The sequence below is a fragment of the Thunnus maccoyii genome, chromosome 5 (assembly GCF_910596095.1).
Source record: "Thunnus maccoyii chromosome 5, fThuMac1.1, whole genome shotgun sequence".
In the NCBI taxonomy this organism is placed as follows: Eukaryota; Metazoa; Chordata; class Actinopteri; order Scombriformes; family Scombridae; genus Thunnus; species Thunnus maccoyii.
The window spans coordinates 21,201,734-21,226,727 of NC_056537.1; the positions used below are offsets into that span (position 1 = coordinate 21,201,734).

The 24,994-nt window shown below is 41.8% G+C and overlaps 1 protein-coding gene across 3 annotated transcripts in view; it reads left to right on the forward strand.

Annotated features, from left to right (window-relative positions):
• The window catches only part of itpr2 (inositol 1,4,5-trisphosphate receptor, type 2), a 58,091-nt gene that overhangs the window by 11,636 nt on the left and 21,461 nt on the right, over positions 1-24,994 (forward strand). For all 3 annotated transcript variants that reach the window (XM_042411051.1, XM_042411052.1, XM_042411053.1), the window contains 30 exons: positions 181-332; positions 1,174-1,273; positions 1,368-1,528; positions 1,618-1,759; positions 2,047-2,205; positions 3,216-3,388; positions 3,768-3,887; positions 4,109-4,291; positions 4,471-4,722; positions 4,818-4,965; positions 5,387-5,534; positions 5,921-6,108; positions 6,203-6,326; positions 6,450-6,507; positions 6,723-6,888; positions 7,239-7,406; positions 7,973-8,059; positions 8,150-8,275; positions 8,375-8,497; positions 8,802-9,002; positions 10,583-10,834; positions 11,021-11,146; positions 11,327-11,455; positions 11,796-11,916; positions 12,227-12,408; positions 12,561-12,703; positions 13,477-13,585; positions 23,707-23,827; positions 24,096-24,283; positions 24,396-24,576. In XM_042411051.1, the coding sequence (XP_042266985.1) occupies positions 181-332; positions 1,174-1,273; positions 1,368-1,528; positions 1,618-1,759; positions 2,047-2,205; positions 3,216-3,388; positions 3,768-3,887; positions 4,109-4,291; positions 4,471-4,722; positions 4,818-4,965; positions 5,387-5,534; positions 5,921-6,108; positions 6,203-6,326; positions 6,450-6,507; positions 6,723-6,888; positions 7,239-7,406; positions 7,973-8,059; positions 8,150-8,275; positions 8,375-8,497; positions 8,802-9,002; positions 10,583-10,834; positions 11,021-11,146; positions 11,327-11,455; positions 11,796-11,916; positions 12,227-12,408; positions 12,561-12,703; positions 13,477-13,585; positions 23,707-23,827; positions 24,096-24,283; positions 24,396-24,576 (4,531 nt within the window). The remainder of the gene's footprint in view (positions 1-180; positions 333-1,173; positions 1,274-1,367; positions 1,529-1,617; positions 1,760-2,046; positions 2,206-3,215; positions 3,389-3,767; positions 3,888-4,108; positions 4,292-4,470; positions 4,723-4,817; positions 4,966-5,386; positions 5,535-5,920; positions 6,109-6,202; positions 6,327-6,449; positions 6,508-6,722; positions 6,889-7,238; positions 7,407-7,972; positions 8,060-8,149; positions 8,276-8,374; positions 8,498-8,801; positions 9,003-10,582; positions 10,835-11,020; positions 11,147-11,326; positions 11,456-11,795; positions 11,917-12,226; positions 12,409-12,560; positions 12,704-13,476; positions 13,586-23,706; positions 23,828-24,095; positions 24,284-24,395; positions 24,577-24,994) is intronic.

A 24,994-nucleotide genomic window follows, 5' to 3' on the forward strand; every position in this document is an offset into this window, starting at 1 on the left:
ATAAGGCTGCGACTAACAATCCTTATCAATTAGGTTGCTGTTTATTTTCTAGATTAATCGCTTTGTCTATAAAATTTTAGAAAATAGTGACAACAAGCTCTATTTCCACTCATTTCTACTGCATTTTTTGTGTGTGTGTGTGTGTGTATCCTGGTGCATGTGTGTGTCTGGCTGCTGCAGAATGAGACGGATACTGTTTTCTCCAAGAGGAAGCATCAAGCAGCAGAGAAGATTGCTTTCACCCTGGTTTCTGTTCCCCATGGGAATGACATTGCCTCACTGTTTGAGCTGGATGCCACCACTCTGCAAAGGGCTGACTGTCTGGTGCCCAGGTCAGTCACTCACATGGGGGCAACACCAACAATAACAAGTTACATCTGCTGTAGTTGTATTCACAGGGGGCATTTTTCACCAGAGCTCACAGCCCAGAGCACAGCAGCTCTTGTCAGAACATCTGCCATTAGGGTGAAATAATGTCACTCGACTACAAAACCATCTGCTTTTGTGAATTTCTGTCAAATAAGTGTTTTGTTGTTTGTAATGGAACAATCTACTTTGAAATATACTGACACTTGTTACTTGATAACTTCTCAGTGAAGTAAAACTAAGATAGAAGTTTCTCATCCAACTGGAAGAATATGTAACGTGTTTTATAACAAGACTAATCTACACGGTAGCTGCGTGAGGCTGTGAGGCTGCACTTGGGCATAGTGGTGCTTCGAGCTAAATGTTAAATTTACCATATAAGGGGATCACCAAAGTCACTGAGGTTCACTGGGGACAATGGATATCTGTACCAAATATCACAGCAATCCATCGAAAATGTGACCAGATATTTCACTTAAAACCAAAAATGCCAACCTCATGGTGGCACTAGATGAAAAGTCAAACGATCACCAAAGTCAGTAGGATTCATCCTCTGAGGACCATGAATGTCTGCACGTGTTTTCATGGAAATCCATCCAGTAGATGTTGAGTTATTTCAGTCTGGATCAAAACGGTGGACCGACTGACCAACCAAACGATCCATAGAGCCACAACTCTAGCTTGGCGAAATTTAAAACTGAATATGAGGCTAATTGACTCACTAGTGTAGCTACTTTTTCGATTAAAAACAAACCAATTAACTAAAAATCCTATGTGGTCTAAATGATTGGTCTCATCCTTCCTCAGAAACTCCTATGTGAGGCTCAGGCACCTGTGCACCAACACATGGGTGACCAGCACCAACGTCCCCATTGATGCAGAGGAGGAGCGTCCGGTCATGCTCAAGGTCTACACAAGCGCGCGCACACACACACACACACACACACACACGTAAAGCAACAGATGCATTACTTTGGAATTTCTCTTGGCTTTCACAATAGATTGGTACCTGTCCCACTAAAGAGGACAAAGAGGCTTTTGCCATTGTATCTGTTCCCCTGTCGGAGGTCAGAGACTTGGACTTTGCCAACGATGCCAGCAAGGTCCTGGAGTCCACCGTGAGGAAGCTTCAATATGGCAACATCGCTCAGAATGAGAGAAGGTACAGGGATGAGCATGATGACAGCGGGACACAGGGTGGTGCATCTTTTATGATTTCATATGTTATTTTTGCCCTCATATATATTTCAGGTTTGTGACTAAGCTCCTGGAGGACCTGGTTTTCTTTGTGTGTGTGGTACCAAACAACGGTCAGGATGTCCTGTCCGTGGTCACCTCTACACCCAACCGAGAGAGACAGAAACTCATGAGGGAACAGAACATCCTCGCCCAGGTCAGCACAAGCACAAAAACACTCACTCACACACACCCACGTCTGTCCTTTCTGTCCTCTCTGGGACAGAATGCAGATTGGTCTGAAGTGTGACAGCAGTGAGTCCAGGAATGAGAGTGATGCCCAGAGCAAATCTTACCATTACTACAAGACTATCATCAGTTAAACTGACTCTTGCATTACCATTAGCGAGATATTGTACAATGACTGCAGACTGGCCTTGAGACATGTATTTTCATGCTATTTCAAAGATGCTCAGTTCTTAATCCAGGTTTCTGCTCCTCCAGATCTTTGGCATCCTGAAGGCTCCATTCACAGATCAGGGTGATGGTCCGATGCTGAAGTTAGAGGATTTGGGAGACCAACGCTATGCTCACTTCAAGTACATGCTGAGACTCTGTTACAGGGTGCTACGACACTCCCAGCAGGACTATCGCAAAAACCAGGCATGTTTCTGCCTTCTACACATGTCTAAATTGAGTTTTGTTGAGTTGTCATCAAGCTCATGAACAGGCGTATTGTCCCAGGGATGCAGGGTAGTCTAAGGATAGAGAGTGTGCTTTTTACTGGAAGCTTATCAGCATAGATTTTGCCAGGCTGGGGAAATCTATGCAGGGATCACAGGTGATGTAATGGTGCAGTTATCCTGAACCTAATAGGTGCTTGACAGTTATTTTAATCGATTAGCGGACAGAAAAATAATTCATGACAAGTTCAGTAATGAAAGTGAGCTCATATCATTTTTGAATGAAGAAATAGCACATTTTCAATCATTTAAATAAAAAATTGAATTAATAAGCAATGCAATGCAGCAATTAAACTTATTAGTATTGCTGTTACAGTCTTCAGGTCGGGTCAGGTACGACTGTGGCTGATGGCTAGCTAATATTAGCAAGTTGATTTTATGTATCTGATGCTACAGAGTCATTTCCCCGACTTCAGGACTTTACTCTTCTTATGCTACTGTTATGCTACATTTTAGCATGTCACAGACAAACCTTTGGTTATGACATGAGTAAAACAAGAAGTAGACACACATTTCTCTGTTAGAAGACATGTTTGTTGTTTTAATTTCCCGCTTTTGTTCTAATTTCACTCTCTGTCAGTCTATTCCCCTTATAATGACATTGATAAAAGCAACAGCAGCCCTTGATTAACCCCAAACAGCTCCTGTGGAGCTGCTCAGTGGCTAACAGGCTGTGGAAGTGACAGACAGTTTCAGGTGTAATTATGTAATTATGGAACTTCATGAATGTGAATGAGGGTTTTTTTTTTTTCAAAGATTTTCTTGTTCAGCGAGTTCTCCCTGGTTAAATAATGGTTAAACAAACAAACTGGAAGCAGTGATTCAGCACAGATTCAAGCTTCTGTGTTACTCGGGCTCTTTCTGTTAACTTTACCTCACTACCATTTACATTAGAGGTGATTATGACCATATGTTTCTTCTGCCACATAGGAATATATAGCCAAAAAGTTCACAATCATGCAGTCTCAGATCGGTTATGAGATTCTGGCTGAGGACACAATCACAGCTCTGCTGCACAACAACCGCAAGCTGCTGGAAAAACACATCACAGCCAGAGAGATCGAGACCTTCGTCAGCCTGCTGAGGCGCAACAGAGAACCCAGGTCAGACATGTGCACCTCCCAAACATGAGACAGCCCAAAGGAACAATTTAATGAAAAAACAAATATATTTTGTTGTCATGTATTCTTGTCTTATATTCTTTCATTCCATTATTGGTATATTATAAGGTGTTGCTGTTATTGTGTCCATCAAATTTAGAAACTGTAAGAGACCAAGAGAAAACATACAAAATCTGTCATTTAAAACAATGTGAAGAATTAGGACTTTTCCAAAACAACACCAACAGGAACAGATCTTGCATATATCAGTAACACATACAAACTTCCCCTCTGTACAATTAGTTCAGGTATTTGTTCTTGTACTGAAACTTGTGTAAACAGTTGTTAAACATGATAAATCGTGTCTGGTCTGCTCGTCCAGGTTCCTGGATTATCTCTCCGATCTGTGTGTGTCCAATAAGACTGCCATCCCCGTCACGCAAGAGCTTATCTGTAAATTTATGCTGAACCCCACCAACGCAGATATCCTCATCCAGACCAAGTGAGTCACACCCTTGGAATCTATATTTAAAACATCTGAGTTGATCCTGTCATATTTCACTCGTTCATTTTTAAACATGTGCATACACGCAGGGAGCTGTTTAGTGTCTGTTTTGAAATATGTATTTGCAGCAGTTTTACGTCAGAGTTTAATGTGTGCAGTTTTTCTAGTAACTGCTTTATGTCACACTCTCTCCCTTCCTCTCCTTCCTCCCCCCGCAGACTGATCCCTAACACGGAGACCACCCTGGAGTCCTCTCTGCTGCAGGAGGAGGTGGAGGAGGAGGAGGTTTGGCTCTATTGGATCGACAGCCACAAGGAGCCTCACGGAAAATCCATCCGCCACCTGGCCCAGGATGCTAAGGGCAACCATAAGATGGACGTAGACATAATCACCTACTACAGGTGTCTGTGGCATTCTTGCCTTTATGTGCTAAACCTCCTCTCCCCAATAACACAAATGACTGAAACAAGCAAGCAAGAGTGAATGTTTTGACCATTTTCTTCCCATGTACAATCTGCAAAGCAAAAATTCCTTCACGTTCTTTTCTTTTCTCTCTCCATGTCCCTCTCCTTCTCTACAGGTACCAGCTGAACCTGTTCGCTAAAATGTGTCTGGACCGTCAGTACCTAGCCATCAATCAGATCTCCTGTCAGCTGCCCGTGGATTTGATCCTGCGCTGCATGTTCGACGACTGCCTGCCCTTCAACTTGAGAGCCTCCTTCTGCCGCCTCATGCTACATATGCATGTGGACCGCGACCCACAGGAGGCTGTGGTTCCCGTGCGCTACGCCCGCCTCTGGACTGAGATCCCCTCCAAGATCACCATCCATGAGTAAGCATCTATGTGTGGGATTATGTGTGTGATGGTGCAGGCATACGTGATGGAGCAAGTCACCACATGCAGATTGTTGTTGTGCTTTTCTGCAGGTTTGAATATGAGTCCACTGACACTTCAAGAGAGGAGATGAAGAGGAAGTTTGCTCCCACCATGGAGTTTGTAGAGGAATACCTCAAAGATGTGGTCAGCCAGCCTTTTCCATTTGGGGATAAAGACAAGAATGAACTCACACTAGAGGTAAAATAAACCAGATATGATGCATACATATGTAGGAGTAGCTATGCCAGTTAGTCGGTAGGTCCACCACTTTGGTCCAGACTAAAATGTCTCAACAACTATTAGATGAAATGTTGTATAGACATTCATGGTGCCCAGAGGACTTATCCTACTGACTTTGGTGATCCCCCGATTTGTTCTCTAGTGTCACCAGCAGGTTGACATTTGGTTCAGAGTGAAATATCTCAACATCTATTTGATTAATTGTTACAAGCACTTTCATTATGAGCATGTTAGCAAGTACAGCCTCACAGAGCTGCTAGTGTGGCTGTAGACTTGGTCTTGTTTAGGTTATGACTCAAGTGCTTTCATTACTTAAGTTATTTTTTATTGTTAAGTGTTTTTCTAATGATAACTTGCTTGTTTTACTTCTCTCTTCCAGGTGGTGAATCTGGCACGTAACTTGGTTTACTTTGGTTTCTACAGTTTCAGTGAGCTGCTGCGTCTCACACGCACCCTGCTGGCCATCCTGGATATTGTCCAGCACCCGCTCACTTTCATGAACAAGCTCAACAAGAGTCCAGAAGCTGGTCAGTGCAGTTACACTGTGCAAGTGCATTATGTCATTTTGTTAGTCAGGGCAGGTTAACTTTTTTTATTTAGCACCTCTTAAATGCAACTGAGTTGATTAAAAAGTTAAAAGCCAATGAGGAAAGAAAAATCTGCTGTGTCTTAGTTCATGGACTTAAATACTCACATGGGGGGGCAAAGGTAGTCCCATAGTTTGGGGGCATAATTTGGGAGCAGTGTTTTGGACCAGATAAAGACGCTTGGGTGAAGTTACAGTAATCAAAACATGTTGATATGAGGGTAAAGATTACTTTCTGCAGGTCAAACTAAAATCAGATCTTTTTTTAATGGTTTGACACACAGAGATAAAGGTAGTAAGTAATTAACTGACAAAGGTTTCCTTTAGGCAACAATGTCCTGCGTACGATCCATGGTGTCGGGGAAATGATGACTCAGATGGTGATGAGTCGAGGTGTCCCACACAGCCTCCCTGACACCTCTCCCTCCCTGCGCTACGGGAAAGGACACTTCCTGCCAGATAACGAGGACGTCATGGTGATGGACACCAAGCTGAAGATCATAGAGATCCTGCAAGTAAGCGCTGCCAGCTGAATGTGCATGTTTTGATTTCTGGTGCAATTTCACCTGCTTGATTTTATTTTTCTGCCCTGTTTTTCTCCCCTGTCAGTTCATCCTGAGTGTGAGGCTGGATTACAGAATCACATATTTGTTGTCCATCTACAAGAAAGAGTTTGGGGACAAGACCTTAAGTGACAACTCTGTCTCACTGGCTGAAATGCCCATAATGACACGTGAGACATTATTCTTTCCGTAATGCAACTACTGCAGATTTCTTTTGTTGTTGTTTATTAGATGTAAGCCACTGCAGCCTGCTATACTTAAATGACCTGTTGTTCACTTTATTTTGTCTGCAGCTTCTGAACCAGACATAGATGAGATTGCAACTAAAGCAGAGAGCATGTTTGCAGGGAGGTAGGTGAAGTTGTGCTTGTTTACTGACTACCTGTATTTTAATACACTCTCAAACATTCACACAGAGGAACTTAAAAGATGTAAGTTGACTTTGTTTGAACTATCAGGTTCCTTTATCTCTACGGAGATCACAGCATCTGCTCAAAACTATAGTCAGAGCTTTATTGTGCATAGGTGTGTGAGAATTTAACTGACTGCTGTATCTGTGATTTCAGCTCGGAGTTAAGTGCAGTGGAGCTAGATGATGAGGGTGGCCGAACGTTTTTGAGGGTTCTGATCCATCTCATAATGCAAGATTACCCCCCACTGGTGTCTGGCTCACTGCAGCTCATCTTCAAACACTTCAGCCAGAGAGCTGAGGTCCTGCAGGCCTTCAAACAGGTAGCGACACAGCAGTTACACTTGAGTATTTGATGCTTGGTGAACTGACAGACTGTGGCATTAGTTACTTCCTAACTTAAGTCATTTTTGTCATGGTTGATGTAATCAGTTTGGATTAAGGCTCTCCAAAGGGGCCAAGCAGCAGCTGGTGTAAAGTGTCTCACTAAGAGCTTCCTCGGCTGGCGTGTAGCACTGCACAAGCTCCCATTTTAACAGCGAGCTGACTTTCCAAAGTGTTGCACTGACACTTCTTGGCAGAGATTTGCTTTCATACACATTTGTTCTTTTAATATCACTATGTCTGGTTTATTTCTAATCCTGAGTGTGTATTTTTCTTATGTGTTTTCCAGGTCCAGCTGCTGGTGTCAGAGCAGGATGTAGAGAACTACAAGCAGATCAAGGCCGACCTGGACCAGCTGCGTCTGACTGTTGAGAAGTCAGAGCTGTGGGTGGAGAAGAGTGGAGTCTACAGCAGTGAAGATTTGGGAGTCAGGCAGGGCAAAGAACAGAACATAGAGGTGCTGTACCATCTTTTAATAGTATCCAGCATCTAAAGGCAAAGTTTCACAATTCAGATTTCTGTGTAGCATTTATTTCTTCACAGGATATTACTATATTTGTCTTAAACCTCCCATTTGTCATTCAGCTACACTGGTTTCTTTGTTTGTTATCATTGCTTATCAAAGCCGATGGAAACCACACAGTGCAAACTACATAGCTTAGCACTTAGGAATAATGAATAATAATGTCTGGAAGAACGGAAACTGGCTGTAAATCAGTTTTTATTAGTCAGGCCTGTAACATTATTATTGTTACTTTATTGCTTAAGAAAAGTAATGATAAGAATCAGTGCAGAGACTATTCCCATCATGCTGTGACAAATCCTGGTAATTAGAGACAGGATATAGGGGTTATTGTGTGCCAAAAGATAAACCTTGTGGGGTTTGAACACATGAGAATTGTGGTGCCTTGTCAGCCACGTCATAAAGCTTGAATAATTGAAATAGCTCATGTATTGTCAAATTCATAAATTAAATCAAATTTGAATGTGGTTACTAAAGACTTGTTTTTTGTCTCTCACCAGGAGGTTGTCTTGAGCCCAGTACAGGATGGAGATAATAAACCTCAGATTGATAGCAACAAAGCAAACAACTACAACATAGTCAAAGAGGTGAGCTCCATGTCTTTATCTCCAGATTATTCTTGTCAGATGTCTTTTTGTTCTGTAGTTGTGTATAAAATGTGTTTGTCTCATTTGTAGATCCTACTGCGACTCAGTAAGTTGTGTTACCCGAGCAAGAAGAGTCGTGTGCAGCAGCAGAGGCTTCTGAAGAACATGGGGGCCCATACTGTGGTGCTGGACCTGCTGCAGATCCCCTACGAGACAGTGAGGAACAAACGCAACAGCCAACTGTATGACTACTCTCACTTAATGCTGCTGTGAAATCATCTTTTCTTTTATCTGTCTGGTTCTGTCTTTTCACAGAGTGATGAGAAGATGAATGAGATCATGAACCTGGCGCATGTTTTTCTGCAGAACTTCTGCAGAGGGAACCCTCAGAACCAAGTTCTGCTACATAAACACCTCAACCTCTTCCTCACTCCAGGGGTATGTTGATATTACTCCTCGATTTACTCCTCCTTGATCAACATGAGTCACTTTTTAGGAAGGCACTTTTTGTAAAAGTAATGTATGAGTAATGTCAAACAAGAAGAAACTGCAGTTGCGTCAGTAAAATACATAAGTACAAGGTTCAAAAACGGCAGCCTGACAGTATAAAAAAGTTTGTTTGTGTTTTAATAAAAAATAAATGTTCTTTTCATTTTCTCTTATATCCAAATGATTAAAAGTACTGCTTTCATGAGGATTATCTCTGTGAAAGACTGAATCATGGCTCCTGTTTTTTGACCAGTTGCTAGAAGCTGAGACGATGCGTCACATCTTTATGAACAACTACCTACTTTGCAATGAGATCAGCGACCGCGTGGTTCACCACTTTGTCCACTGCATTGAAACGCACGGGAGACATGTTCAGTACCTCATGTTCCTGCAAACCATTGTGAAAGCTGATGGGAAGTACGTGAAGAAATGTCAAGACAAAGTCATGACAGAGGTGAGAATTTTGTTTTTCCACTTACATTTTATCCTGCACTGCACAGATACAGGTTATGGTTTAGATTTTTTTTTTAAAAAACACAAATGAGGAGAGAATGTATTATATAAAATTCATGGACAATGCAGACCCAGTCCACACAGCTGCACTGTAGCTCTCCTTAAGTTTCAACAGTATCATTATGAATGATTTGCACTCATTTTCCCCACAGATCTCCTGAAGATTTTAATATGTATCTGAGATTAGTATTATTATAAAACATAACATTATATTTGTCGGGATTACCATGCCCTGAAGAGGTCTAATTTCATATTTTCATTTTAGTCTCTGTGTATATATCATTATGTCATCTTATGGGATAAACAGATGCTAGTATGTATGCGTATTGTTTACTAGCCGGAGCACTTTGCAGCATAAAATTTCATATTGCTCAAGCTTCTGGAAATTATTTAAATTCAATGCTTTAAGGTATGCAGTTTATTGTAATTTTGCCCATGTGTTACAAGAAGAAATATTTGCAAATAAAAGCATCTGTGTCTTTATACATTTGTTACTTTAACTGTTTATGTACGAGTATATCTGCAGTAGGATTACAGCTGAGATGCACATTTATAGAGAATTATACAGCAGGGCTGCAACTAGGACTGGGCGATATGGACATAATCAAATATCATGATATTTTTGACCAAATACCTCGATATTGATATTGCGACAATATTGTAGGGATAACTATTGGTGCTTTCACTAGATATTTACACAATGAGATTTTTGATAAATAATCATCAGTAATGTAGATATAATGACTAATTGGGTAAAGGCAAATAATAGAGCAGCTAGAACAGTCTGTTAAGTTCAGAAAATTATATCACTTTACTGTAATGCAGCCTTTAGAACCAGGAAAAGACAACACTTATGCCATATCACGATATTACGATATCCAAAATCTAAGACGATATCTAGTCTTATATCACGATATCGATATAATATGTATATATTGCCTAGCCCTGCCTGCAACTACTGATTATTTTCATTATTGATTAATTTGATTATTACTATTAGTGGTTTGGTCTATACAACGACAGAAAATGGTAAAAAATAATGACTGTCACTGTTTCCCAGAGCCCAAAATGATGTCCTCAAATGTCTTCTTTTGCCCCAAACAGTCATATTCAGTTTGCTATCATAGAAGACAAAAGAAACCTGAAAATAGTCACATGTGAGAAGCTGGAATCAAAGCATTTTGGCATTTTAATCAATTATTAATCAATCATCAAAATAGCTGCTGATTATTTTTCTGTTGATTGGCTAATCGATTGATAGACTAATTGTTGCAGCTTTAAAGAGCTACAGAACAAAAAGACATCTGAGGCTTATGAAGTTAAGACCATGCACTTCAATATTCCTGGTTCAAATGTGGTTTGGGACCTTTTCTGTCATCTCTCTACTATTTCTATCCAATAAATGTATAAAAGGCCAACAAAAATCATTTAAAAAATTGAAATTTTTTTTTACATTCAATATGTCTTGGTGATAGTGGTGGCATTTATTTCACACGTTTCTTTGTCTGTTTGTGTGTCCAGCTGGTGAACGGTGGGGAGGACGTCCTGGTGTTCTACAACGACCGCTCCTCGTTCCCGGTGTTGCTGCAGATGATGGGCTCTGAGCGTGAGCGAACAGATGAAGATGGAGCTCTGGCCTATCACAACACACTCGTGGAGCTCCTGGCTGCCTGCACTGAGGGCAAGAACGTCTACACTGAGCTGAAATGCAACTCTCTGTTACCACTGGACGACATTGTCAAAGTTGTCACTGATGTCAACTGTATACCAGAGGTAAAGGATAGATCATTTTTACTAGATGTAATAATATAGCTTGAACTATATGGTCTAAATGAATTATATATGCATATTTATTATATTCATATTTTATTTTTATAAATTTTGTGAGTATAATTAAGGTCTGTCTTGTTTATCTTAAAGTAACCTGGCATTTCATTTCTTATTTGTTTTTTCGCTCAGGTGAAAACTGCGTACGTGAACTTTGTGAATCACTGCTATGTGGACACAGAGGTAGAAATGAAGGAGATCTACACCTCCAACCACATCTGGAAGCTCTTTGACAACTTCCTAGTGGACATGTCCAGTGTAAGGCTCTGTCAGATTGAAAGGTCACACTTGTACGCACGATCCTTTTCTAATGAGGCGGCTGTCGAGATACAGCAAGGCTTCCTCATATATGCTTAGTCACATACATGTGCAGAGAAAACCCTTAACAATGTGATGTGAAGATGAGCTTGTTCATGGGTCTTCTTTTTGCATCTCAAGGTGTGTAACACTACCACAGACCGTAACCATGCCGATCTGGCCCTGGAGAAGTATGTGACTGAGACGGTGATGGCCATTGTCAAGGGCTTCTTCAGCTCACCTTTCTCTGTCAACCACTCCAACCTGCAGGTATAGTTTCCCTCCACCGACAAGCTACAAGTTAAATGTGCCTGCAGAGTAATGCTCATTCATGGCACATCCAAATCCTTTGCCAACTTTCAGCTACTTTACCTTAAAAATATTTGACAGCAGACTGCCTCCTTCACTGCACCTTCAGCTGGGACCTCCTTGTTTCATTGCAGACATTTGTACCTAGAACAGCTGCTTGAGGTGTTTAGGTAGAAGTTTGTGTTAATGTTTCCTATCAGAGACAATATTGAAGTTTTCCCATTAGGAATATCTTTGTCTTTCCCTCCACTTACGCCGGTTTAAAACACACAGTTTTCCCTGCTTTCTTCCCTTTTCACAGACAAACCAGTCTGTCTTCATCCAGCTGCTCCAGTCTGCTTTCAGGATCTACAACTGCACCTGGATCAACTCAGCTCAGAAGGCAAATATTGAGAGTTGTATCAAAACTCTGGCTGATGTGGGTAAGTGTTGCTACTCACCTTTGGTATTGAAAAATGACAGAGACACAGAGGAGGCATTGAAACACATTTAAAATATATTATTAAAATGTAAATTAATAATAAGTGCAATATTGAATATATTAATTGCACTTTAAAACTGATTCTGTATCAGTATTTATCCAGAGATGGATTGTTTTTCATGTCACATATTCTTATTTTAATAAGACACAGACAGAGCAGCTCTACTGGGTCATTTGTGGTTTAGATCTCTGACCCCTGCACCGTGTTTCCTTCCTCACACCAACTGCTAATCTTTCATGTTTTTCCCCAGCCAAGGCACGAGCAATAGCCATCCCAGTGGACCTGGACAGTCAGGTCAACACTTTATCTCTCAAGGTCCATAGCCATATGGTGCAGCGAGCAGCCAAAGACTGGAGAATCTCTGCACGTACGCGGCCCCGTAAGGAGCCCCTGGGTGGCCCTGACTACAAGAACATCATTGAAAAACTACAGGTACACATACAAAGATAACATCAACAGGAGAATCCAAGTTAAGGACTTTATGAGGGCTTTATTTATGTAGGGCTTTATGTATGTTTCTCCAGTAGTCTCTCCATAACAGCATTGGATTGAGCATGTGTGTGTTTGTGTGTGTGTGTGTGCAGGGGGTTGTGTCCTTACTAGAGGAGCAGTTCAGTCCGAAGGTTCAGGCAGAGTTTTCTGTGCTGGTGGACGTTCTGCACAGCCCCGAGCTGCTGTTTCCAGAGGCTGCTCGGTTACGCTGCGAGAGCGGAGCTTTCATGTCAAAGTAAGTCACTGCTGAAAACTTGTACATGGAACAAAGAACAGAACACATTCCCCCTTTTTTTGAAGACCTGCAGGCCACATTTTAAAGTGTTAGCCTGGCTATAGGAAAGACCAGCAGCATGAAGTAGTGGTTTGGGGTTCGATGAGTTAGGATTTTTGCTGGTATTCAGTCACCGAAAACCAATGCTGACAACTGACATGTCCAAACTGTCAACTGTCAAAAAAATCAAACGTCATTTTTTGCCAGAGGAAAAACTGAAGCATTGAAGCCATGTGAAACTGAAAGCACCCATTGAAACCTTTACTAATGTAATATGATTCATTATGTTAATTAAATCTCGTGGCTCATATTACATTAGCTTGGGAAAAAGTTCAAAGTAAAAAAAGTGACTAACTGCATGAGTGAAATTATGTATTAATGTGTAAAGAATGCAATTAAAGTATAAAATGAATAAATACAAAATATGCAAAGAAAATAACTTGTCACTGCAGGTTTTACAGACTGTTATGTGTCTGTTGTCAGGGATTATACTGGCAGCAGATCACTCAGTCTAACATATCAGATATTTAATACAGAATTAGTTTGATACATCATCAAACCTCCAGGAGTGCTGTTACTCTGCTGCTGTTGTCTGACCTCCCTGGAGAGCAGAAAAGGAGATTTTATCTGTGGCAGATCAATAAAGTATTGCTTTGTTTTTACTTGTGAGCCAGTGACTGCATTAGCAGGACATGACTGTAAATGATACGGCACTTCTATTGTCACTCTGTCAGGCTGATCAAACACACCAAGAAGCTTATGGACAAAGAGGAGAAACTGTGTATCAAGATCCTGCAGACACTCCGAGAGATGCTGGACAAGAAGGAATGTTTTCAGGAGTCTGTGAGTAGACGACCCTGTGTATAAGTCACCAAACATGGTTTCTGTTCATGCATCCGTCACCTTACAAAAGAAAAAAAATCAGGATTTTGTTTGAAAACTCTCACTGTTACACAAAAACACACTGATTAAGTGAAATTATTCAAAAGTTTGCTGTGGAATTAGCCCTGTCTTCAAGTGCCAGAAGCGCTGCACTCATATCAGCGGTGCTCTGGTCCTTGTTTTCTCCCAGGTCTGTCGGCCCAGAGCCCAGACTCTCCTTCATCAGTATGCTGTGGGCCTTTCTATGTTACATAAGGCAGGGAGGCACTTGAGGACACACTCACACTGAGAGAGAGAATAGGAGAGAGGAAATAAGGGAAGGAGGAGGAGGAGAAGGAGGAGGAGGGGGGCAAGCACTGAACAAACAAATCAATACTGCAGCGAGTGGGGTGGGGGGTGGAGGGGGTGCAGGGGCCCGTCTTCTGCTGCACCCCTTCTCAGCCAGAGGCCTGTAGAGTGAATGAGTCGTTAGAGGAGACTTAAAGAAGTGGCTGCGTGTGTATGTTTGTGTGCACCGCGGGGTGGAGGTTGAAAGTGTGGGCCAAGGTACAAAAAAAGTCAGATCTGTAATCACCTTTGGTAGGTTTAGGCGAGTTTATTCCAGCTGTGTGGGGAGAGGAGGTGACGCTGTGTAGTTCACATAACACAAAATGTGCCGCTCCCATCAGGAATTACATTTGTGGTCATAGAGTTTTTGTTTTTCTCGCTGAGATTTTCTTATGCGCTGTTTTGCATTGCTTAGAGTTCAGTTTATTGTATTAAACCTTGTCCTGGAGTAAACTAGGAAAAAGCATGTGTTGCTGTCCTCTGACCATGTGGGATTTCATGCAGATATGATTATTTTTGGCTGACAATGCTGTCCTACTAAAGGCTGTTTTTCTTGCTTCAGAACATCACTTATTTAAATATTATGTATGTGCCTTTAGGTTCTCTTTCAGCGTAATTGCGTTACTGATACTGTCAAGACTACTTTCTCAATATGGTACATGCCAGCTAGTGTCACTTACTGCTTGAGGAGTCATAGTTTTGTTTTCCCTACGTGTGTTTGCATCTTGTGTCAGCGAGCCAAGCTGTTTTCCGAAAGGCAAATGATTCAACAGTTGTGTGGAACAAGATCAGAGGAATTCAAAGTGGAAAAACAGTCACTTTTTAAAAGCGGGTCGGTGCATTTGAGAAGCCAGACAGTGCGGTAACGATATGTGAAATGTCAGTTTGTGTAGGTGTGCATGAGTGTGCTCGAGCATGTATTTGTGGCCTCTCTTTGTCATATCCCTGTAGCCCAGAGCGTGGAGCTGCAGCCTCACTGCACAGGAGAGAGGGAGAGAGAGAGAGGGATGGAGAGAGAGAGAGAGAGAAAGAGAGAGAGAGAGAGAGAGGGAGAAAACGATTGATGGAAATAATGAGAGAGAGGGAGAGGCAGACAGACAAAAACAGAAGGAGAGAGAGACAGAGTGACAGCATAGGCAGCAGAGGTTGGTGGCTCCCCTGGGGTGCAATGAGTGGGTGGAGGAGAGTGAGAGAAAGAGAATGAGATGGAGAGAGAGAGAGAGCGACTGAGGAAGAGAGGGAGGGAGGCAGCCATGTGAGGAGCCATGTGAGTGGAAAGGAAAAAAAAAAGTGGGCAGCGGCTGCAGGGTGAGGGATTGGAGAGAAGCGGAGTCTGCTCAGTCCATGAGGAGAGAGGGCAGGGGGTGCGCTTACGTAACAGCCTGCAGTGGCTGAGCCAGCGTCACGTGGAACATCATGTTCTCTCTCTTCCTCCCTCCCTCCCTCCTTACTCTCACTCTTCTGTCCGCTCGCTGCCTCTCTCTTCCTCCCTTGCCCCCTCCATGCTTTGTCTCAGTCTATTGCATTCTGTCTGCCCGCCCGAGTTATTTTCTCTATCTCTCTCCCCTCTAGTCCCACCCAGGCCCTGCTCTGTGTTTGCCTTGGTCATGCCAGGAGCGCCGGTCGGGCATTGAAGGAAGCTGTGCAGCAGTCATTGTACAGAGATGTGTTGGCTCTCAGTGCTGCACTTCACTTGTTTTGACTGTCAGATAAGAGCAGCTTTATAAATATTTGTGCCTCCACTTGCCCTCGAGATGTCTCGGGTGAGGAGGGGTTTTAGGGGGGAAAAGCCTTGAAAGAATGTATTATGCATACTCATACTGTATTCAAATATTACACAAGAAATATACAAGAGGAATTTATCTAATGCACTTTTTCTTTTAGAGCTGCAACAATTAGTCAATTAATTGATTAGTTGCCAACTATTGAATGATCATTTGGAGATGTTTTTCAAGAAAAGAAATGTCCAAATTCTCCGATTCTAGCTTCTCAAATGTGAATATTTTCTGGTTTATTTCTTCTGAATTCAGTAAACTTAATATCTTTTGGTTGTGGACAAAAGAAGATATTCAAGGACGTCCCTTTGGGCTTTGTGAAACAGCAAAACAACATTTTTCACCATTTTCTGGCATTTTATGGACCAAACAACTATTTGATTAATTGAGAAAATAATCAACAGATTAATCGATAATGAAAATAATTGTTAGTTGCAGCCTTACACTTTTTTTTACTTGAAGCATATTATTCTATACAAATCCTGTTACTATACATCTCTCAATACTTTCCAGCTTCCCCATCTTGTCCGTAGCAAACCAGCTCATGTGTTGCTAATGAAGACGAATATCTTTAAAATCTGTCACAGTTATATCATTTCACTATATGTATATAGTTTCAGTTTTAAGTGAGTGATTTCTTAAGAAATGTGAGCACTGTAGTGTTTCACTGATGTCATTCAAACATGAGTGATTAGCGTATTTGTTGGGGACTATTTTCAGTTGCGGATTTGTACACGGGTTGACTATTTATGGCAGGAGGACGGTGTTTGTTGGATCGACTTGAATGTTGCACATCACCCAGAACAATGCTGTGGCTCGTTGATGTGTTTTTAAATAAAAGGATAAGATATATAGTAGCAGGCTTTGATAATACTTGTTAGTAGAACAGTTCATTGTTGGTTTTGGTCTTTTCATGGGATTCATTGACAATAAGAAAAATATACAATATCAACAACCTTATCCTTTTACTAAATGGCAACTGACAGACAAGTGAGATTAAATTAAACGTTAAATTAAACAAGATTAAATTAAGCATTTCATACATATGCATGCATATATATGAAATATCCTGTCATGTGTATGAACATGTACACGTCTTTTTGTTTACTGAGGATTGAAAAAGCCAGTTATGTAATTTCAACCACTCTCACACTCTGTTTGCCTTTCTTCCCTCTCTTTCACACTTATCCCCGTTATTCACATGCTGTCTGTCTGTCCCTCTTTCTCTTCTCTTCTCATCCCTCTTTCCCTCTATTTCTTTCCTGCTTGCCAAGTTTCACACCACCTGCCCAAGGCAAAGCAGATTTACAGATTACCACTCTCTCGATGCTAAGCGCATCACACGCACGCATGTAGACGTAAAGCCACGCTCAGACATACACACACACACGCGTGCACACACACACACACACGCACACACACACTCCCAGGCATGCAGTGCCACTCTGGCTGTCCCTGTGTGAGCTCATCCTGCAGGGTTTTCCTTGTTTTGTGTTCTGATGGGAGAAGTGGAACAAGGCTTAGGTTCATCCACATGGAGCAGGTCAGGCAGGCAGGCAGAGGGCTGGGTGAGCTCATGGATACCTCAAATGGTTTGACCTTTGGCTGGATTCAAGCTGACACAGCATGCTGAGTCAAGTCAGAAAGTTGGAGTTAGGAAATGTAGACCTAAACCTAGACCCTGAATACCTCTTTAGATTTTATGAATTTTTATGTAAGGCCAAAAAAATAAAAGTATGTGAAAATCTTTGACATGAACAGTATGTTTTATTACCTGCTGAAAAGGTTTGTCCTTCATTCCTCTTGCTCTCCCTTCCTTTGATCCATCAGTCAGGTGTCTGTTAGGGGAGTATTATGTTTTGGTTTCCATGGCGATTTAGGGATTAGCACATGTTGTTTGTCTGTCTGCTCTGGCCGTGACTGGGCACAGGAAGTCTGTGTTCGCTGTGTAGAAATGCCTCCAGACCAGGAGCACGGTGCCTGGCAAACTCTTTTAGCTCCAAGCCACGGAGGAAAGAGATGTAGTGTAAAAAAAAATAAAAAAGAAAAGACTTTTAGTGAGTTCAGGGCCTTGCGAATCTGAGGGCCACTATGAATGAGATTAATTGTCACTGGGAACAGTGTTTTGACACGGTTCATAGTGTGTTATTTGAATCTGATTGCATGTGAGTTAGGTCACTTGCGCTCAAGCGAGGCACATGACAAGCAACAAGCATGAATTAAATGAATTGAGGCTTGTGTTTAGACTGACTGCTTCTAGCTGTCATTTTTTAATGACATTAGAGTGTGTGAGTGTGGATGCACACACCTGGTGGACAAAATAATATACAACAGTCTTGCAGCAAATAATAATTATTTGGTGTTTGGTTTTTGTTGAGACAGTCAGAGGTCAGTGGTCATTTTTGAGGTTTAGGTTTAAAGTGCTATTAAGCAAACATCCCATTAAGTGTCTCTCTTGCCACTGTTCCTCTTTGCCAGCACATTTTCTCTGAATTTGGCACCGTCTTTATGTCATCATTGGTTTAAAACTTTTCCCTTGCCACTTGGCACATAATTTGTCAGTGTTTGTAACTGATGCACCAGCAATTTAGGTAGGAACTATCTGGTTTTGCGTCCCACTGTGAGTTCCCTTACGTTGCTCTGGTAACTCGCTCATGAAAATGATGATCACATCTCTATTAAAGCTGCAAATCTGTATTCAATTTGACTCACTTGTGTAGACTCTTTAACTGCGACTGACTGAATCGCTGTCACACACATTAGAAAATGTGATCATGCACATATGCCAGTGGTCACGAGCAGAAACTTACCAACACTGATGGAAAAAAACTTCAGAATACAGACTCAAAAATGACAGTTGAAATGATTTAACACCTGTAATAAAAAAAAAAACAAGTCCTCAGTAATTTTTATTTACTGCAGGACTGTTTTTATTGCAAGGTGTTCCTCTTATTTTGTCCACCATGTCCACCATGCTCGGTTACCAGACGAAACAAACAAGCCTTGCTTGTATCTTGCCAGCCAACCCATCTTCAACATCACAGTCTTCCTAACAAACACAATCAGTACTTAACAATGTTAGAGAATCACATGTAACACTTCCACTGCGAACCCGCCAGCTAACAGTTGGCCTTTTGCTGCATGCTTGTTTATGCTGCTGGTCTTGTATTTCCCTGAACGAGTCTCACCAATTGCTCTCACATGTGGGCCTTAATTTGTTTTGCTGATGTGCTTGTTTGTTGGATAAAAGCATTTTATATGCTGTGGAATTGCTGCTTGAAAACATTGTAAATGGCGACACGTGATGCCTGTGTCCGCGCATGTTTGTCTCTCACAAAATTTCATGAGATGCATGTAAGGTGTGGATATGCAACTTCATTGAACAGTGTCACCTAACGTAGCATAGCACAGCCCTCCATAAAACTAAGTGCAGGATCGATAATTCACCCTCTGATTAACAGTAGCAGCAGATAACATTAACTCTAGCGTCTGTTTACTCACCCGGCCAGGATTTTAGAAATGAAGAGGTCATGAGTTTAAGCCATCGTCCCCGATGTTCAGTTTTACTTTCTGCAAATTATGTTTAAATGGAGCACTTCTTTGAAATCTGTTTGCAAACTCAACACAACTAACTACACTGTTAACCACAATAACTATCTCAAATATGTTTCTCTATATTCCCTTTAATTAGTGCTAGATTACATAGTGCTTTCCAGGAAACTTCCTAAAACATGATGGACCCATAAAGTAACAATCTAAATGCTGTTTCACTGCGCTCTCTGCACTGCCAGGAATAAAATTCTTGAGGAGAATCATCCTAAAAAATGTGAAACTAAAAAAGTTTCTCCTGCAAACTCCTGCAACGTTGCTAAAACAAACCAAATTCCCAGAAAAAATACATATGACCTAAGTCTCCTCGATGGCAGCTACAGCCCTGTCTGTATCCCTCCACGTCTCTCTCACTGCACATGTTCCCATAGTGTCTGTACTAAAGCAGCAGGGTTATCCGACTGTATGTGTCTTGATTTCCTGATTTTGTCCTAGTCATAGAATATCTCCCTTGGCAAGTGAGCCTTGCAAAACACACTGATATGGATATGTATCACCTTTATGGAAGGTAAGCTTTTCATTTTCCCTCCAGTTCCAGGCTGTTTGAGGAGCTCACTGCCGCCTTAGAGACAACTCTTTGTTAGATAACATGCACCACATGCTTTTATTCTGTACTCGATGATAGTATCATGTGCTAATGACAACAAATAATACTCAGAAGGTGGAGTTTCAGTTTGATAGTTTGTTGACCTAAATGGCCTAAATAGCCTGTGGGGAAACTCTTGGGCTGTGTCACGGTGTACTTGATCAGTGTCCCCCCACTATTTACAAAAGACACCAGTCCAGAGTCCTCTCAGGTTTCTGTTGTAGGCAAAAGTAACACAGAAAATATGTGAACTTGTTTGGGTAACGTTCTCCTCCTTTGTGGCCCGAGTCTCTGCCACAGTCGACCTTGTCTGACCTGAGCAGTTCAAGCCTTCCCCCCGCCTGTTCGCAGTACTGTCTGTCTTGCTACCCTCTGCTGCCTGTGTGAGTTTTCAGACCACCTAAAGAAGCACAGGGCAGCCTATGTCTTTGTCTTTTTGTGCACGCTTCTCTCTGGAGTCGGAGAGATCTGCAGACAGCAGAGCTGCGAGGGGGCTGGAGGAAGGAGGGGGGGAGAAGAGGGTGGTGTGAGGATGCCGGAGGTGGGGATCGGCAGCTCATCCCCGGCTTGGACACCAGAGCCGCAGTGTGGCGTGCCGGTGCACATTTTAAAACACCACGACTGTCTGCTCCATGCTAGGTTTTGTTTGTTCCTCTCCTCCTCTCCTCCTCTCCTCCTCTCCCTCTCCCTCACCAACATACCCCCGCCCCCCCCCCCCCCTCACTTCTGTCAGTTCTTCTACCTCTATTTCTATCTCTCTTTCTCGTGGCTCTTACATCACCTGACTGGAGTTTTTCTCGTCAATGCAGCAGCAAGCAGATGAGTCAGGCTGGGCTGACTCTCCTCTCCCGCCATCCTGCCTCCCCTCTCCTCTCCTCTCCTCTCCTCTCCTCTCCTCTCCTCTCCCTCTATTTCACTGCTCTCCTCTCTCTCTGCAGACCTAGGCAGCAGACTGCATCGCCCAGAAGGGAGGCGAACACGAGCAAAAACCTGTCACCCCCACCCCCTTTCAACTTCCCCCTCCAGAGCGTTTCTTTTTTACTGGTGTTTGAGAGTAGTGCAAAACCAACACGTCCTCTGTCAGAAAAAGGGGAAATGTTAAGTCAAACATGATTCAAAATGCAATCAGTCAAAGAGCGTACGTGGGGATGCACTGCCTCATAGAGTGTAGTGCTGAGTTTGTAGTTCCCCTGAGAATGTGTCTGTGCATCGCTGCATGGAAATGTGAGGAGCTGGCTCAATGGATCCTCACCTTCAGTTCAAGACGTATGTGTGTATGTGTGTGTATGTGTGTGTGTTTGTGAGATAGCAGCCAGACAGTGCAGGCAGACAAGTGTCTCTGCTGACTGCAGATGAGATGGAGTGTTTACTGACACAGGGAGCAGGTGCTTCTCCACATCTTTGCTCTCCACTGCACTTAGTTGGAGGCTCTTCAGCTGGACTGTACCTGGCCAGTGTCTGTTGTGGGGCATGGCATTGCCTCGTTTTGTCTCATCTCATGTGTTTATGTTGAAACTATAGTATCTATGGTGTTTTTTTTGAGGGCGTTGTTTCAAGTGTTTTAAAGAAAATATGCCGTCAATGGTTGTGCCATTTGTGTACAGTATTTCTCTGTGATAATGTCATTTTTCTATGTTTGGCAGAGACTTCCATTTGCAACATTACAGATTTGCAATGTACCAGCAATTTTCTGTAAGCAGCAACTATTGTAAACAATGCTTACAAAGGCGGCTACACAAATGAGTCATATTAAACTGAATACCAATTAGAAGAATATGTCAGCTTTAATAGAGGTGTGACAATCACAATAAGGGAACTTGCAGAGGGACAAATAGGCAGGCACATAATCGCTGCCTGAATTGCTGGTGTGTCAGTCGTAAACACTGCGACGTTCTGTTATGGAATAGTAAAGGGAAAAAGGCTCAAAACTGACAATGTATGCTGAACACAGGAAAACTGCATTAACTGATAGGAACAATGGATTGTCATGCTTATCAATTAATCTATTGATTTTTCAGTTAATCAATAAATCATTTAGTGTATAAAATGTCAGAAAGTCCCAGTAGCCGTAAACTCTTTGCTTGGACCAACAGTCCAAAACCAAAAGATATTTTGTTCACAGCGATATAAAACAGAAAAAAGCAGCACACACGCTTGTGTGACTCAATCCAGCAAATGTTTGGCATTTTTACTCAATAATTGATTAAAGAATTAATTGTTTTCAAAATTCTTGTCAACAAACACTTTACATGAGACACTATGAATGAAAAGGGCGGTACAAATTAAATGTATTATAATAATTATTTTAATTGGTTAATCAACTAATTAAAAAAAACAGTATGAGCTTCATAAAAATTGTATTTACTGCAAAACTAGTATTTTCAGGTACTTCTGTTACTTTGTCCACCGCCTGTGTCTTAGGGAAGGCTGATTGTCCTAAAAAAACAGTTCCATGAAAACCACAGGTGGCTCCCTACAGTCCATTCATCCTTTTGCTCCATCCTTTAATCAATTAGTTTATCCATCTATTCATCCATCCTTCCATGATCAATAATGACGGTAGAACGATGTCATCAGAACAAGGCTGTTTTGAGTTGTTAGGTTGCCATGGAAACTGATGCTAACTACCCTTAGTGTCCATAAGTTCTTTTCTATCCCGTCCATCCGTCCATCATTTCTCCTCCCCATTGCACTACAAAAATAAGGTGACAAGCACAATCCAAGTCACCCACCTGTCAATCACACTCGCACTTTGATTACACAACCACCGTTGGGAGATTATCTCCATGAATCCTTTCATCTCATTTCTGCTCATCTGCGTCACATGTCACAAGAGACACAGAGAGATGTTTGTGAGAGATGGAAAGAAAATAAATGTGTTTCTTATATAAATTTGTAACTGGAAACAACGTGGTGTTGTGTAACACATCATGTACTGCATATACATAAAACATTCTCTCAAGCAAATGACCACATCCAGCCTCGTTTTATCACTTTTTCTCATCAGTGCTTCCGTGCACATGCAATATGTGTGTTTTCTCAAATGAGATTCAGTTAGTCAGAGTTTACTTCATCCTTAATCCATCAAATGTTACTTCATCCTCTGTTCTTTATCTTCTCACTCAATGCAAATTTACACAATCACAGAAATATTGGTGATGTTCCTATTTATGAATTTGTCGTATATGTTGTAATTGACAGAAGGTGGTGGTCATAGTGATTGCAGTTGTTAGGCTGAGCAATAAAGAAACACCTTTTTCTAGTCCAAAAAAAGAAAGAAAAGATCATCATCACTAATTATAACAAACCTAAATATAACCTCTTTTCATCTTCATGATTTTTTTTTAAATAAACACTGTCTCTGCTGCCGTCTCTCATAGATTCTCATTTAGGATCTAGTAAATGGACACACTATTATTGTTATGCTCCTCAAGGAGAGGCTCCAATTTCTTTGTTGATAAAAGCGTTGCCATCCTGCAAGCCATGGCTCCCATCAAGACAGAAATGCATCATGGGATGACGGTGATCATTCCTATTAGGTGGAAGATGAAATCTCTTAGGGATGATTGGCTGGATTTCATGCCAGTGAATACACCACACCACTGCAATACATAACCATTAAGATGGGACATGTGTTAGTGTCCTTCATTTTGACATTATTTTTATGGACGTGATTCAGAAAAAGCTACATTTTCAAATGTGTATAAATGTGAATTTGCTAGTGTGAGGCAGGTTCTCTCTCAGACTGTGATATGGATTTAACATTATGATTTCTCTCTCCACAGGGAAGGGAGTTAAGAAAGATTCTCCTCACACGCTACTTTGGAAATCAAAAGCTTCTCTCCAAGTCAGAGCTTGGGAGTGGAAACAGCTCATCTGGCGGCTTTGTCAAGCCGTCATCCGGAGGTACTGAGAACCCCAAATAAACCCAGTAGACACTGCAATAAATACTCAAAGCAGAGGAAACAACAGCAGCTAACATGACAGCACTCCTCTTCTTAGAGGAAGTGCTGTTTGACAATCGCTGGCAGACTTTCAACCTGTCTAAAGCGATTTCTAAGCACCTAATAAATATATACAGTATTCGTGTCAAAAAAGTTATTAGAATTCAACATTATCAATAATGTGTGCAGTTATATCTGTTGAGAGAATAATTTATGTTGAATCTGTGCAGGAGGTTCCCCCATGTTGGACTCTGACAAGCCAGGCAGCAGTATGGTGGACATCCAGTGTCTGCTGGACAATGTTGGAACGTCAGAGCTGGTGATTGATCTCATCGTCAACACCAAGAATGATCGGGTGTTTGAGGAGAGCATCCTGCTGGGCATTGCCCTTCTACAGGGCGGAAACACACAGATACAGGTGGGCGATATAGACGCTCAAATCCTCCAGCTGAAACCCAAAACACACACACACACACACTTACAGATTCAGAATTAGCTTTATGCTCATTGCCAGTCTGCCTCCTTCCCAGAACTCCTTCTACAACCAGCTGTACAAGCAGAAGAAGTCCGAGAGGTTCTTCAAGGTCTTCTACGACCGCATGCGCTTGGCCCAGCAAGAGATCCGAGCCACCGTGTCCGTCAACATGTTTGAACTCAGTTGCAGAAAAAGGGATGACGATGGTGATGTCAGTAGCGTCAGGTTCAAGAAAGGTACAAATGAGTAATGATGCGTTTTAACCTTCCTGTACTTAAATTATTACCAGCACACCACGGCTCTTTGGCTAAGTTGGTCAGAAAACATTTTTCACCACTGGTGTCTGGAACATGGAGCAAACCACTGTGTAAAATGTAGCTGAAAGTAAGTAAATAAGGTTTTTTTTTTGAAGTGAACCAACTGTGTAATAATGCCAAAGGTACTTAGAGATGAGCATTTAAAAGTGACATACTGAGTCATAGGAGTTATGTCCAGAGCACGGCTCAGCATTTCCATAGAAACACGCCTGGAGTGAGTGAAAGCCACAAAAAAGGCTCAGATATAAACTTGAAAATGTTAATGCTTTTACAGTATGTGTGGTCCTGAAGTTGAGTTTAAACAATAGTGGCAGATAAATCCAGAATGATCTTTGTT